Source organism: Syngnathoides biaculeatus, chromosome 9 (assembly GCF_019802595.1).
Source record: "Syngnathoides biaculeatus isolate LvHL_M chromosome 9, ASM1980259v1, whole genome shotgun sequence".
Classification (NCBI taxonomy): domain Eukaryota; kingdom Metazoa; phylum Chordata; class Actinopteri; order Syngnathiformes; family Syngnathidae; genus Syngnathoides; species Syngnathoides biaculeatus.
In genome coordinates this window covers 18,413,313-18,429,263 of record NC_084648.1, presented here as the reverse complement: position 1 = coordinate 18,429,263, position 15,951 = coordinate 18,413,313, and the positions used below count along the sequence as shown (strand labels likewise).

Sequence of the window (15,951 nt, the reverse complement as noted above, 5' to 3'; positions counted from 1 at the left end):
TAGAAATCATATGTATATACAGTACTGTTAATTATTTTGGATTTTAAACTGTAGCATTGAGTACAACGACAAATGAAAGCAAATATAAATAATTTGCAATTAATTAATGCGAGGGACCCTTGATAATGTACATTCTTAAAGAACAGATCGTGCAAGCCATATTTTAAATCGAAAATCGACATTAGAAGTGACAGAAATCTGCAGTATTTTCGTCAACAGAAAGAGGAAAAGTCTTGCACATATGTCGTCAATAAACGATCTTTGGCACCCTTCTCGGTCAGCTGACTTGAAGGGGCGTGGCCAAAGAGCCTAGCTAGTTACCGCATGCTAATGCTGCCAGAGTAGATTAGCAGCTGAGTGAGTTCTGACCGTACTCGCAGCCAGGATCATTGTGACTCCCTCCTCACCGCACAGATAGCTTATAATACGACAATTTCATTTATTTTATTCCTACTTCCTGTCCGATGTTTCACATTTGAGTAACGTGGAGACAACGTAGCGGCTAGCTATAGCAGCGGTCCTGCTAGCCGGGCTGTGAGCATCCTTGTCGCCTGCCCACGGGACGCATACATGTGCATATGTGACACATTGCGCGGCCGCGGCGTGGGGGAACGACACACCGGCGACGATGCGCAAGGACGTCAGGATCTTGCTGGTTGGGGAACGTGAGTGTAGCTGTCCCATTCATTTCACTGATGTGTGGCGACCCTCTAAATCAAATGCATGCCTCGTGCTCTCATGAAATGTGAGCATCCCATTCACTCTTAGCAATAACAGGGCATTACTAATAACTTTGAGGACATGATTACACTCAAGTTAACACGCCTTGCAATGTTGCTCTGTGCAGACTTGGATAGCGCAAGACCTCTTCAGTATATCAATAAGTAGTTTTGTTTTACTCTACTACATGTAAAACGTGAATTGTTTCATGCACAGTTGCAACAGCACACAAAACAAACTTCTTTTTTTTTTTTAATTCCAAGACTATTTTAAAATACGTGGACAAAAGTGTGCACAAAATGTATTTTTGTGTACACAACTAAAAACATTTGAATTGTCATTTATTCAGTTTTTTTCCCCAAATACGTTCCTGTAATAATCTTGTCTACATTCCGATTGCTGCTATTCAATAAATACCATTTACTCTATTGTAGGTAAGTAAAATAAATTTGAAAGACAAAAATTTAAATCTCTGTAATTATTGTCATGAGACGTCATGCAATGAATGAATGAATGAAGTGCTCGGGAGGTTCAATATGTTAAAAAAAAAGAGACAAAAATAAATATGCATACACCATTTCCAGGGGCTTTGGAGGACACGAGATTCACAATATGATATTATGTTTGGTCCGACGGTGGTATTTTGTCAAAGTGTCCAAAACGTATCGGGCAACTGATGGTGTAGTTTGGTGCAATGGCTTCTAAATCCTCACTTGTATTGTTTTGCTTCACAGCCAAGGTGGGAAAGACGTCTCTCATCATGTCTCTGGTCAGCGAGGAGTTCCCGACTGTGGTAGGGATGAATAACTTTTCGGGCTGGCTTCGGCTTCCCGGAGAGCATGTGCGGCCTCATGGGAAGAGCTCAACCTCGCCGTTGAAGTGACGTGAATGTGTTCTGCCAGGTTCCGTACCGAGCTGAGGAGATAACCATACCCGCAGATGTCACTCCGGAGAGAGTCCCCACGCACATTGTCGACTATTCAGGTCATAGAAACTTTTATGAACCACGCAGGCAATGTTTTAAGTAGTATTTAGTTGTAAAATTCACTGTGTAACTTGGACTAAAACTAAAATAAAGTAAAACACCTCACCGTTTGAAGCATGTAATGAAAAATGGACAACAGGCAGTGTGTGTGTAAACTTATCTGGTTAATTTTCACACTAGTTGTGCAGCTTCATACTAAATAGGATGTGCTTGGTGAAATTAGTCTATATGTGCAATTAATATTGAATTTACTGTATGGGTTGCTATAAATTCCGTTTCTGGTTTTACGTTATCGTTACACTTCGCCATCACCGCCGCCCTTCTTGACTATACTGCATTTACCTTCCTTGTGCAGAAGCCGAGCAGACTGATGAGCAGTTGTTTCAGGAGCTCTCAAAGGTCGTCTTTTTATTTTTTTTTTGTCTCTTCTGTGTGGAATAAAATTTGACACTAAATGGCTCGCCTGTCTCTCTTCCTTTAGGCAAATGTGATTTGCATTGTGTACTCCGTCAACAATAAGACGTCGATAGAGAAGGTGAGTTCTGCGCCAGGTAATGATAATATTGATCACGATGCTCATAGCGAGGCTTTAATGACGCGCACATTTGCCTCACAGTTTTCATCCGAATCGGGTCACAGAAATTTTGTGTGGTCATGTGACTGCCTGGCACTGTTTCACTGGGAAAATGGAGTCAAACTTTGCTCCTGGACACATTAGATTGGTGAAACAGTTGTGACAATGAAGATAAAGGCTGCAGAAAACAGATGGGTGATGGATGGAGTTCGTTTGGAAATGTTATTGATCTTTTTTTTTAATCCCTCCATCAGGTGACAAGCTACTGGATCCCCCTCATTCTTGACAACACAGATAAGGATAGCAGGTGTGCATATTAGTGTCGATTTAGAACTGCATTGCGTCACGTCGAGATTTGTTTCTAATATTTTTGCGTCGCTCATGAAGCTATGTAATATAAAAATATAAATAAATACGGAATGAGAAAAATTTTGTCACTATTATGCGGTCATGTTTTTACCACAGCAACCGAGCACAGCAATGAACCCAATTTTTTTTTTTTATTGTCAACCAAAACTTAGCATTATTCTCAACAGATTTTTTTTTTTATTAAAAATTCCCAAGTTTTTTTTTTTTTTAAATAATTGAGAGGTTTTGTAAAAAAAAAAAAAAAAAAAAAAACACACAAGGAACAAGTATTACACAGACTTGTCTAAGTGAAATTAGCACATTTCGCCAAACCTACGTTGGCATGGCGGCCAGGGGCAGCCCATGAGCCTCGTGACTATAGAGTGTATGCGATGGGAAGAAAGGGAGCCCCCATAATGAGAAAAGCTTTTTCATAGCACATCATACACAACACTGCATGTGACGCGCAGAAAATGAAAATTAGCCCCATTGTTGCGTGACTCACTCGCCCATTTCACAAATTGGCAGATAACCGAAGATTAACATGGTTGTTTAATTCTTCACTTGACAGGTGGCCGGGGCACCCCGGAGAGTCAACTTCCCGCAATATGTACGTCCCTTTTTAAAATTCAGATTCCCTCCCACCTCCATGTGTGTTTCTATTTGTCCAGGGTTCCTCTCATCCTGGTGGGGAACAAGTCAGACTTGGTGGAGCACAGCAGCATGGAGACCATCCTGCCTGTTATGAACCAGTACAGTGAGATTGAGACCTGCGTCGAGGTGAGAAACTTTTCGCACTGACAATGGAGCGCGAGCGGACAAACGATACCGACGTGATGTCCGATTATTTGTGTAAAATTCATGGTTGATTTCGGTCCCTGTCGACCCAAAGTATGTGGGGGTCTACTCTGCATATTTTTTGAGAACACTGAATTTCCCGTGCTGGGAACACCACAACTTTACAGACCGAGCCTGTGCTGTTCTTCTGTATGCCGTCTTAAATAGTTTACAAAAGGTACTCAAAAGATTTCCCACCTTGGGGTTATCGCCTGCGTCTTCGCAGACGAGATAATCAGAGCACGGTGCTCAGACGGATCCTGTTGTTTAATACCCTGTCTGGCCTAATGCACACACGTGGACACGCACTGGGGGAGATAATGTTTGCATTACGCTGTCACTCTGTATTCTTCCCCCACGCCGAGTCAAGTGTGATTCCGCTGGCTTTAGAGGCTACAAGGTTCATTTGCTGCAAAATAATCAGCCGGCCTTTGAAAGCATTCTTCGTCATTCTCATTTTTAGTGCTCAGCAAAGAATCTGAAGAACATCTCGGAGCTGTTCTACTACGCCCAAAAGGCTGTCCTTCACCCCACAAGCCCCCTCTACTGTCCAGACAAAAAAGACGTAAGTGCCACCGTTAAGAAATACATGACAAGCCAGGAACTACAGTAAAGCCTCGGTTCTCCAACGTACCCGTATTCGAAAGAAAGTTTTTAGATTTTTTTTTTTTGCTTCTGTTTTCGAACGAAAATGGGTAGTCGAACGCCACCCGAAAAAAAACAGGAAGTAACATATTGCCGCGGCCAGACCAGCTGATGCTTTGTTGTGAATTCCCACGCTGCCGAAAAAACCCCGAAATAACATAATGCGCGCGGCGCAAGCAGCTGACCGACCCACGACAGGTTTTATTGTCAATCGAACCCCCCCCCCCTTAAAGTTATTCTGCACGACAGATACGACAATGCACTCCCAGCCTAGCGTACTCTACTTGTAAAGCATACATTTTAAGCAAAAAAATAAAATATATATCTGAAATTATTTCATTATATAAAGTATTTAAACTATACATGTATTTCTACTATGAAGATTATTATCAGGAAAAGCTAAAGAAAAAGCTTTAAAAGGGCTAAATTTCAAGGCTTGGAACGCATTATTTCTTTTTCCATTCATTGTGATGGGAAACATCGATTCAGTTTTCGAACAAATCATTTCTCGAACCGTTTTCTGGAACGGATTGTGATCGAGAACCGAGGCATCACTGTATATTGTTTAGAACAGTAGTTGAGCTCTCAGCATGATACAAAAATGTCAGTTGTTTTGGAAGTAGTGTGATCCGCCCCAAGCAAGAGCCTTGTGATATTTGTTCCCTTAATTTAGCTGCGTTCACCTAAAAAGAGATATTTACAATGTATGTTTTATTTTTTGTTAATCATTTATTTCACTAAATAATTGATTTTCTGTTTTGTAAAAAATAAACAGAAAAATATTTATTTCTTTACGTATGGACACATTTTTATGTTAAATAATTGCTTGAAAACAATTACATTTAAATTGAATAATTTTATTACTATCAACATATTTGCATACACATTTTAACGTTTTCCATTTTATTTATTTATTTTTTTGACTCTGATCTACATGACCTTGCCCATCTTTCAGTTTTAAAAAATGAGATGCCTTTCTTGAGCACAAAAAATGTGCCCACCGCTTCTCGACTGGGTTGACTGTAAATGTCAATTCTTAATAAAGTTTTGTTTGTGTCCCAGATGAAGCCACTTTGCGTAAAAGCGCTGACCCGAATCTTCAAAGTCTCCGACTTGGACAACGACGGTATTCTCAATGACAATGAGCTCAACTTCTTTCAGGTAAATACACTCTCGCTTGTACAGTTCCGATGAAATAAGGCAATGAAAATAAAGATTATATTTTGCGCCCACGCAGAAAACATGTTTCAACATGCCACTGGAGCCGCAGGCGTTAGAGGATGTGAAGAATGTTGTGAGGAAGAATTTGAGTGATGGAGTGTGCGACAATGGACTTACTCTAAAAGGTTGGTACACACACTACGAGGAGGTTGTGTTTATTTCTACCATGCACAAAACGAAAGGCACCAGGTTATGTTATTAGTAGAATTTGCTTTTTGCTACGAGCTATTTACTGATTCCATTAAAAAAAAAAAAACGTTTGGAGGGATATGGCCGGCACGGTGGATCAGTTGGTAAAGCGCTGGCCTCACAGTTCTGAGGACCCAGGTTCGATCCTAGCCCCGCCTGTGCGGAGTTTGCATGTTCTCCCCGTCCGTGCCTGCGTGGGTTTTCTCCGGGCACCCGGGTTTCCTCCCACATGCCAAAAACATGAAACATTTATTGGACACCCTAAACTCCCCCTTAGTGCGATCGTGAGTGTGGCTGTTTGTCTCAATGTGCCCTACGATTGGCTGGGGACCAGTTCAGGGTGTACCCCGCCGACTGCCCGTTGACAGCTGGGATAGGCTCCAGCACTCCCCGCGACCCTAGTGAGGATAAGCGGCTAAGAAAATGGATGGTTGGAGGGATGTGCTGTCGCTCAAATTGCAAACATGGAGATCTGAACACATTCGATTTCGTACATTGGTTCTGGAACTTTTTACACCAAAATGTACTTTGCTGTCCAAGTCCCGCATTCCTGACAACCAACATTAAATGTGAGTAGTAGTACGAAAAGTTCTAAACTGTACTTGGGCAGTGAGTCTTTTATGTACAACTTGAGGGAGCCTAGATACCATTACCGGTACATGCGCCGCACTTTGAAAAATGTTTCGACCGCGTCATTTTCGTTTTATTTGTTAGTTCGCAGTTGTAAACACAATTTCTACAAAGCATCATTCGGTGGCGCATGAGCCAGGGAAGAGCACGTTTAAATGACCTAACCTCATTTTTCCGTTTCGCCAGCATGAAACTGTTCCCACCGCACCTCATAGTGGAATTCCATCCAGCCGTCCGTCACATCTCGCGCTCGTCGTTACTCTGCATCTGAACTGTGACGCTTCTTTGACTTCCTTCTCCAGGGTTCCTGTTCCTCCACACGCTGTTCATCCAGCGAGGTCGCCACGAAACCACGTGGACGGTGCTCAGGAGGTTCGGATACGACGACGACCTGGAGCTCAATCAGGACTACCTCTTTCCCCCGTATGTCTCCAAGTTATCGTGAAGGGGGGACGACTGTGAGCGTTCTGGGCCTTTTGGCCAGCGTCGACAATTCTCTGTCAGTATGTTTAGGGACAGAAATTAAATTCCACTTCATCACCACCTTGCTAGCATTTACACTCAATCCCAAATTGGTAACAATAGAGCGAAGCAACCACAACCATTTAGCCTCCACTAGCTCAATGCTAAAATAGAATGGGGAAAATCAATAGATGCACTGAGTTCAGAGTGGTCAAAGAATGAATTGAGCTCGTATCACAAGGCGCTGCTGTATTCGATGTACGTGCACATCCTGCGAAGACTTCGTAACTCTTACTAGCAACCCAGGCTAAACATAGTTTCGCCGTGCCATTTTGTCGCATTACGGAAGTTTTAGTAAATATCTTGGGCTTGACAGAAATAAACGTAATAGGTGGATATATCGAAATATGAAAAGGGGAGTTCACTGTACTCATCTTTCAGTAATTTCCCTCCCTTCTTATCATGTACTCTGACATTTGTTTTGAATCGTGAAATGATTTCAGGCTGAAAGTTCCTCCCGACTGCACCACAGAGCTCAACCACACAGCTTACCTCTTCCTGCAGAGCGTCTTCGACAAACATGACAAGGTATAATCCCCGAGCGTTGGCTCTGTGTGTTTTTTGGCCGTTGAAAAGCTGCTCAGTCTGAATTACTGTCAATGACCTAAGTACCCCCCACCGACTGCAGCCGGTGTTGGCTCCCTGCTGAGGCTTGATTTCACTTGTTGACAGGAGAGTTAGCAACGAGCTTAGAGAGGGGAAAGTGCGACAGAATTGGAAGTAAATGACACGCTGTGCTCCGTGTTATGTCAGGACCGTGACTGTGCCTTGTCGCCGGAGGAGCTGAGAGACCTGTTTGATGTTTTTCCGTACATGCCCTGGGGTCCTGATGTCAACAACACGGTGTGCACCAGCGAGCAGGGCTGGATCACGTACCAGGGTTATCTCTCGCAGTGGACGTGAGTGGCGTCATTTCACGATGGGCTGTAGCTAACGCAGGGGCGGGCAAAATGTGGTCCGTTGGCCTCATAGGAGCCACTTCATCCTTTAGCCGGCCCACCCAACATTTCATGAGTTTTTGCAATATTTTTACATTTTATTTATTCATTTGTTTTTTTTTGGGGGGGGGGGGAAGTAATTCCATAAACATTTAGTGAAATCATTTTAGATCATTTGTATGGGCATTTTATGCTTTTCTTTTCATTTTACTAAATTAGTGTATTTTGTATTTTTAAACTATTTTGTTCTTATCCATCCGTCCATCCATTTTCTGAGCCGCTTATCCTTGCAAGGGCAGAGACTGGGCACACCCTGAACTGGTTGCCAGCCAATCCCAGGGCACTTAAAGACAGACAACAATCGTACTCACAACCACACCTAAGAATTTCTAATTCATGCATGTTTTTGAGATGTGGAGGAAACCGGAATGCCCAGAGAAAAGCCACGCAGGCACGGGGAGAACATGCAAACTTCACACAGGTGGCGCCGGCATTCGAACCTGGACCTCAGAACTGTGAGGCCAACAATTTAACCAGATGCTCCACCATATCGCTTATTTTTTTATTTATTTAAATTTTTAAAACTAATTTTTCACCTCAACTACAAATTGCTTTGCCCTCCTGCCCGTTTGGGAAAATTAAATGTGGTCCTTATGCCCAAGCATGCTTGCTCACCAGTGATATAATACTTAAAATGGTCATTATTTGTGCAAAAACAGTTCTGTGTGGTTGTTAAAATTGGCGTAGCAATAAAAAAATCTATTTGTAGTATTTTCTTAATTAATTTATTTGAATTTTAAAATGATCATTATTTGTGCAAAATCATGAATGTTTTATTTTCTATAAGTCCATTTATTTTTAAAACGTAAAATGTACTTTTATTTTCTAGTTTTTACTCATTTTTACTGCATATATTCTGTTAAAAGGTACTATTTTTATCATTTTCAAAAAATGTTATATATTTTTTTTCATGTAACAAATCCTTGTTTATTTTTAAAAATAACTTATTAGCTATTTTAGTTTTTGTTTATTCGTGGAAGTCCCAGTATTTGTATTTCATATTCCATTGTCTTGTTTCTAAAGAATTATTAATTGCTATATTAAATATGCCGTAATTTTATTTATTTATTTATTTATTTTATTGGTCCAGGTTAACAACTTATCTGGATGTGCAGCGTTGCCTGGAGTATTTGGGCTACCTCGGTTATTCAATCATCGCTGAGCAGGAGTCCCAAGCTGCAGGAATTACAGGTAAAGTGGAGCAACACATCTTCAGGTTTATTCTTGTACGATTGCTGCGCCGTGGTGAGACTTGCGCGCATGTGACGTGCACGGGACCTCTCCAAAGTAATCCTGTGACGCGTACGTGGCGCTTGCCCCCGCAGTGACCAGGGATAAGAAGATTGACTTGCAGAAGAAGCAGACGCAACGCGGCGTCTTCCGCTGCAACGTTTTTGGAGATGTTGGCAGCGGGAAGAGTGGCTTCCTCCAAGCCTTCCTGGGGAGAAACCTGATGGTAAACCACAAAAAGTGTCAGCCATGAGAATCTAATAAAAAAAGCCATTTGTCACTGTGGTTTGAGTTTTCAAAGTAATCTAATAAATTTACATTAATGTGTGATTGTTCTTATTTTTGTTTTTTTTTTGTTTGTTTGTTTTTTTCAGCACCAGCAAATGATCAAAGAGGAACATAAATCCTACTATGCCATCAGCACAACCTTTGTTTACGGTCAGGAGAAATACCTTCTTGTAAGTGTCACTATAAGATTCATGGCCGTCTTTTGTGCAATATCATAATGCAGCCGCAAATAATGACTGTTCAGCTGCAAGATTTAAGGCTCAAACCGAGCGACGTGTGGCTGAACCGTCGCGTAGCGCGTGTAGTTTGGCACCTGTAATGGCGCCATGTGTATTTAAGCCAACCATTTAGCTTAGTCTTTCAGTTCCCCTAGCTCAGGGCTCAGCAACCTTTTTGAGGCTGAGGGCCTCTTCGTGAGCACCGATCGTATGAAGGGCTGCGTGACGTTTTTGTGGCAAATTTCAGACTCAGTTCATTACACGTACATAAAATATTTTTGTTTTAATTTATTGTAGGAAATGACATTACAGGTATTTTTACATGTTAATTCACGTAAGAAAATCAGATTAAGAATTTAAAGCACAAATAATAGTAACAATTTGTGGCCTATAGTATTTTTAGAACATACCTCGCCGGCGCCTTATATGGTCCTCGCGGGCTACTATTCGCCCGCGGGCACCGCGTTGGTGACCCCTGCCCTAGCTTAATGCTAAATAATATCTGTTGCGATGCTGTAAGCACTTTAATCCATGAACTGAACACAAATGGTATAGCAACATATGTAGACGGACAATATATGGTCACGTATGCGCTCTATCCTATGAGAACTACTATTAGTGCTGCACTGAAGAGCTGAGAGGAGTTGAGCCATCTCAAAGAACAGTATATCAGTCTGTCTGTCTTGATTTTTTTTCCCTCATTAAAAGACACATGACAACAATTTTGACTTTTTTTGGGGGTGCCAGGGGGAAGGCTGGAAAGGATTTGTTGCTTTTTTTTTGTTCATTTTAATAGGAAAAGATGTCCGTCTGTTGAGAACAAATGAAATTTTTTGTTTTTTTCTTGTGCGTTCTCAGCTTCATGAAGCGTTCCCTGACATGGACTACCTGTCTGATGCCGACCTGGCCTGTGACATCATCTGCTTAGTGTATGACGTCAGCAACCCGTACTCTTTCGAATACTGCGCCAAAGTCTTCAAGGTACAGTTTCTCTGCAAACCAAAAAAAAAGTCTCTGGTTGATCCAGCACCTGAAGCGAACACACTCCCTTTTCTAGCAATACTTCATAGACTGCAAGATCCCTTGCATGATGATTGCGGCCAAGTCGGACCTGCCCGAGACCAAACAGTTTTACGGCTGCACTCCGCTGGAGTTCTGTCGGAGGCACAAAATGCCCCCTCCGCAGTCCTTCACCTGCAACACCGCGGGAACGCCCGGCAGAGACATTTATACCAAACTCAGCACCATGGCCGTGTACCCGTAAGTGCGCCCACGCCACCGACGCGCGTTGAATTCCAGCACGGCGGCGTTTTCTTCTCACAGGGAGCTGATGACGCGATTGGTTGCACCGCTTGAATTTACGAAATGCGGCTCCTCGCGTAGAAAGCCCCAAAAACGTCCATGAGGAAATAGTCAAAGTCATCCATCTACACTTTCATTTTTTTCCATTCCTTTTTGACTTCTTTCTCGCTTTAATTGCTCTCTTGTGTTTTCTCTCCTTAATATTTCAGTTTTGAATCTCATTTTCTCTTTTCATTGCTTTCTCTCTATTTTCCTTTCTTCTTTCTTGGCCTTCATAGACAAAAAAATATCTATCTATTGATAATCTAATCATAATTTATCTCTAGATCTATCTATCTATCTATCTATCTATAATCTTTCTAGATAGGGCTCTCTCTCTCTCTCTCTCTCTCTCTCTCTCTCTCTCTCTCTCTCATATTCATATATATATATTTGCGGGACATCCAGGACAGATTTTTATATTCGGTTCGGTCTATTTTTACCTGAAACTAGAACAACCAAGGCGACACGGTGGAACAGCTGGTAAAAAGCGTTGGCCTCACAGTTCTGAGGACCCGGGTTCGATCCCGCACCCACTTGCGTGGAGTTTGCATGTTCTCCCCGTGCCTGCGTGGCTTTTCTCCGGGCACTCCAGTTTCCTCCCACATTCCAAAAACATGCAACATTAATTGTACACTCTAAATTGCCCCTAGGTGTAAATGTGAGTGCAACTGTTGTTTGTCTCCATGTGCCCTGCGATTGGCTGGCGACCAGTTCAGGGTGAACCCCGTCTCCTGCCCGTTGACAGCCGAAATAGGCTCCAGCACTCCCCGCGACCCTCGTGAGGATAAGCGGCAAAGAAAACAGTTGGATGGATGGATAAAACAAACAAAGTGTGTATTCTACTACGTTGTTTTATATTACAACTTTTCTTTGATATGTCATTGTCCAAAGACCCTGACAGTTTGGTCCATAAACATTTGCGTAAACATACATTATATTCCATAATTGTACGGAATGTCACATGGCAGAAAACAACCAAGCAACTGCTTCAAGTCTGACTTTGCTTCCGACATTTTGTCATCGCGTGCGTATCGGCAGCAAGCCAGCCGGTCATATTTTTTTGTCCGGTCTTGTCGTCGTCAACACTTTCCCGCGTCCCTCGCTTGACGCGTCGGCGCACTCGACTTAGCCCGCGGCGATGTCGGGTTTTGCCTCTCGGGTACAGCGGTGCTCGGGATCGAATCCCCCCCCCCGAGGCTTCCCTGCCTGCAGGCAGCATCAACACTTTGACTGAACTGGATTTCCTTGGCCTGAACCGCAACTGATGTCTTGATTTAATTATCACCTCGACTTCCCTTCTTTTGGTGGCAGCTCTGTGGGAAATTTCTCCACGATTGGTGTTTTAAAAGCTTCTTCCTGTGGCGTGTCTGCGTGTTGTGTGTCTTCCTCCTCAGCCACGCGCGACTGCGCTGCATGTGCACTTGTAACCGCTGCACCTTCTGCCTGTGTCAGAACCTGCTCAACTCCGAGCTGCTCCAGACGGTCAGAGCCAAACTCCACGCTGTGGTTCTCCGCAGGTCCTAGTCCGCTATCTTCTCTTTACTCGTCCATACGTCATTCTTTGGTTTCACTTCCATACTTGTAAACAAGCGACTTCACAAGAGAACCTCCTCCAAAGCTTAAAATGTTGGATTAGTTACATTTTTTTCTGGATCGGGGAGAACAAAATCTAATGATCGCTGACAATCCAATGGGCATGACAATGTAACAGGAATGTGGTAATAAAGGTGTAACGTTACTATATAATGTTAGAATGTTGCACTCTTACAGGAAGGAAATAGAAATGTGAGTTGAACAAGATTAAAAGGTCCTAATATAAGAGTAAATATATTTTTACAAAAATAAAAGTCTTCCATACTAAGAAATTTAATCAGTTTCTGTTGTGCATCCAACAATGACCTCATGTGTAAAATATTTGGACTGAGATTTTGTGAAAAAATACAGATCAGATTGTAATTTTTCCGTTTATAGGTGGAATTCCGTCTTTTTAAATTGCATGGATTAAAAAACAAAACAAAAAAAAAAAAAACCAATTCCAGACCAACGCAACTGCGCACTTAAAACAATGCGGCGCAGTAAACCACAGCCTGACTTTTTTTTTTTTTTTTTAACACGGAAGCACAAGGTCTGCTGCTCAGACTACTTCTACTTCCTTGTTTACCCGACTCCGCCCCCCTTTGGCTCTTAAAGGGGTACACTCATAATTACAAACCAGCACTTTTAGTTAGCAACACAGTCTGGGCAACATAGAGCAAAGACGAGCTAGACATGCTGGGTATGTTTACTCTTGATAATAATTGTAAAAGTAAAAAAAAAAAAGTGGTGAAACTGGATAAAATTTCCTTTTTTTATTTTTTTTTATTTTTGAGTAAAAAAAGGTCTGGTCTGAAGCCAAAGTAAAAAGTACAGGATGAGATGTTGTAGAATGTTAAAATTCCACCTTGGCACAGCCTGATCGAGGATGAAAGCATAGACAATGCAGTGCATAAAAAAGCTAATTCTGTATTTTAAATATAGGAGGCAACATATTAACCTTAAAACTGTTTGAGAGCATCATTCAGCTTTCAACACGCATTGCCAAAGATATTCTGCAAGCAATAATTCAGTTTTAAACCAAGAAAAACAGACGGGGATATCATTGTGGTTTAAAAAAAAAAAAAACGAAATGTAGATTTTATTTTATTCATCCAGAGCCCAGATTAATGCCTTAATCAGCGTAAACGGGAAGTTGAACACAACAAAGACAAAAAAAAAAGAGAACCAACTTGGAGGGGGTCATCAAGTATTAAATATATATAGCACAAATTAGCATTAATTAACCTTTTTTTTTTGCTGTCCATCGCATTCTTTCATTTGTCCTTTTCTTCCCTCTGTACTTTTTTTTTTTTTTTTGTCCGCATGAGTTATTGAAAGTGTTTCTATTTTGATTCTCCCTTTTATTGTCCTTAGGTTGCTATTGTTTTTGTTCATCAGACTGACTGGCGCCGAACCGTTGTCGTCCTTTTGCTTTCGCAACCTCATAAGCGTCTTTCATCCTTGACAAGCCACTGATGTCTATTTCTCCCTACGTCATCCCGTTTTTTTGTTTTTTTTTTTTGCGCACCCCCCCTTTCATCATACACCTCCAAAGCGATTCCGTGACGGCTACGGTGATGACGTCACACACTTTTTTTTTGTTTGTTTGTTTGTTTTTGTCACAGACACGTGAGCCAAGCGGACCTGAAAAGCTCCACCTTCTGGCTGAGGGCGAGCGTGGGCGCCAGCGTGTGCGCCCTGCTGGGTTTGGCGATGTACCGAGTTCTGCTCAAAGCGCGGTGATGCCACTCGTGAGCGCCTGCGAACTGTTCTCGTGCACGCCGCGTGTACAAAAGTATTGGGACAAGCAATAAGCTCAGGGCGCGCTCGACCCCTTTAGAGCCTTAAAGGGAAATGTATATTTAAAAAAAAAATTCTCACCGTTTAAAATAATTTTCAGGTCTGTTGCACGGTTTTGTAGAAATACCGCAAATTTCAAGATTTGGAGGGGATTTTGTACTCTGTATTCCTCGTTTTGCTGAAATCAGCCCGTTTTAGGAGTCTAATGAAGTCCTCATCCCGCCCCTTAGACTGCTTGGCTCACATTGAATCAGGATTTAGTGAAATTATTAATGAGTAATTGTATCCATAAGAACTATAAAAGCATTTTAACGTTTGGGGCCAGCAGTTTGTACACTTCACTGTGTGCACGTGGCACACGGACACGTCGGCGAACGCAAATGCCGCACCGCGTCGACATTCCACCGAGCGATCGAGTGCCGCTTGTGCAAAACCACAAATTTTATTGTCTACTAGCAATAAAACATCAATTTCCCATAATATGTCCCTTGGGGGGCGGCACGCTGGATCAGCAGTTCTGAGGTTCCGGGTTCAATCTCGGACCCGCCTGTGTGGAGTCTGCATGTTCTCCCCGTGCCTGCGTGGGTTTCCTCCGGGCACTCCGGTTTCCTCCCACATCCCAAAAACATGCAACATTAATTGGACACTAAATTGCCCGTAGGTGTGATTGTGAGCGCGGCTGTTTGTCTCCATGTCCCCTGCGATTGGCTGGCGACCAGTTCAGGGTGTCCACCGACTCGTGCCCGTTGACAGCTGGGATAGGCTCCAGCACTCCCCGCAATCCTTGTGAGGATAAGCGGCTAAGAAAATGGATGGACGGATGTCCCTTGGGAAAACCCATTCAGTTTGGTTCATATCACGAGGAACTCATAGTTAGCCAAGATGGTGGCAAGTCCACGGCGCGCGCGTTATGAATCCCGCGGTCTCGGATTGACGCGCCGTCTGCTCGTGCCCTTTTGTCGGCCAATCATATTGCAGCGGCGCGTGTCACAAGAGATGCTGCGTTGGTACAGATTAAGACTCGGGAGCAGTAATATGCTTTCGCAACTCTTTTGAAGCTGCCGTTTGCGACAGATGTGCAATGCTTGCTAAAGGCGTGGTGGCGGTGGTGGGGGGGGGCATGTACATCCATCCATTTTCTGAACCGCTTATCCTCACGAGGGTCGGGGGAGTGACGGAGCCAATCCTATCTGTCATCGGGCAGGAGGCGGGGTACGCCCTGAACTGGTTACCAGTCAGTCGCAGGGCACAGGTAGACACGACAACAGTCGCACCTAGGGGCAATTTAGAGTCTTTTGTTTTTGGGATGTGGGAGGAAAGCGGACTGCCTGGGGAAAACATGCAAACTCCACAGAGGGAGCGCCGGTGTGACGGTCTGAGCGCTCCGCCGTGCTGAAAAGTCTCCTTGTGAGGAAAGCGTATGCGTTACTAACAGGGGAACTCTGGGTACGGAGCAGACGCTTACTGGGAAATCACCCGGTCTCATAGTTCCCCTTCTTCTACGTGGAGGGAGCTAACATACGTTATAACCTAACCTTAAAACAAAAGTTGATAAAAAGATATGCACATATATGTACGTTCGCTGCGTTCGACTTTCTGAGACATCGGCGACAAGTTGAGCGGCACATGTTGAAGCCGAAAGTTTACAAAATATGCGCGCATGCGCATTAATCACAAGGAGACTTTTCAGCACGGGTCGCGCTCAGACCATCACACCGGGAGGGATTGAACCCCGGTCCTCAGAACTGTGAGGCCAACGCGCTACAGGTTTGGCGTCGTGCCGCTGGTTAGAGCGTCTGTCTCACAGTTCTGAGGGCCGGCGTTCAA

The 15,951-nt window shown here is 43.2% G+C and overlaps 1 protein-coding gene across 3 annotated transcripts; it reads left to right on the top strand.

Annotated features, from left to right (window-relative positions):
• Positions 1-287: 287 nt before the first annotated feature.
• Positions 288-15,633, top strand: rhot1b (ras homolog family member T1). Of its 3 annotated transcripts, none has more exons than XR_009796323.1 (20): positions 288-665; positions 1,455-1,513; positions 1,623-1,704; positions 2,061-2,104; positions 2,187-2,240; positions 2,534-2,586; positions 3,299-3,407; positions 3,928-4,029; positions 5,172-5,270; positions 5,347-5,455; positions 6,452-6,572; positions 7,115-7,199; positions 7,425-7,570; positions 8,760-8,860; positions 8,995-9,125; positions 9,274-9,357; positions 10,264-10,386; positions 10,463-10,665; positions 11,461-11,579; positions 13,950-14,084. XR_009796323.1 is itself a non-coding variant. In XM_061829115.1 (20 exons), exons 1-20 carry the CDS (start codon positions 629-631, stop codon positions 14,065-14,067), a joined length of 1,983 nt encoding a protein of 660 aa, XP_061685099.1. In that variant the 5' UTR covers positions 288-628; the 3' UTR covers positions 14,068-15,633. The 3 variants fall into 3 exon arrangements, 2 of the variants coding, with proteins under 2 accessions (XP_061685099.1, XP_061685101.1); XM_061829115.1 differs by lacking the exon at positions 11,461-11,579 and adding an exon at positions 12,144-12,266 and having other exon boundaries at positions 13,950-15,633; XM_061829117.1 differs by lacking the exon at positions 11,461-11,579 and having other exon boundaries at positions 13,950-15,633.
• The last annotated feature ends 318 nt before the right edge of the window (positions 15,634-15,951 follow it).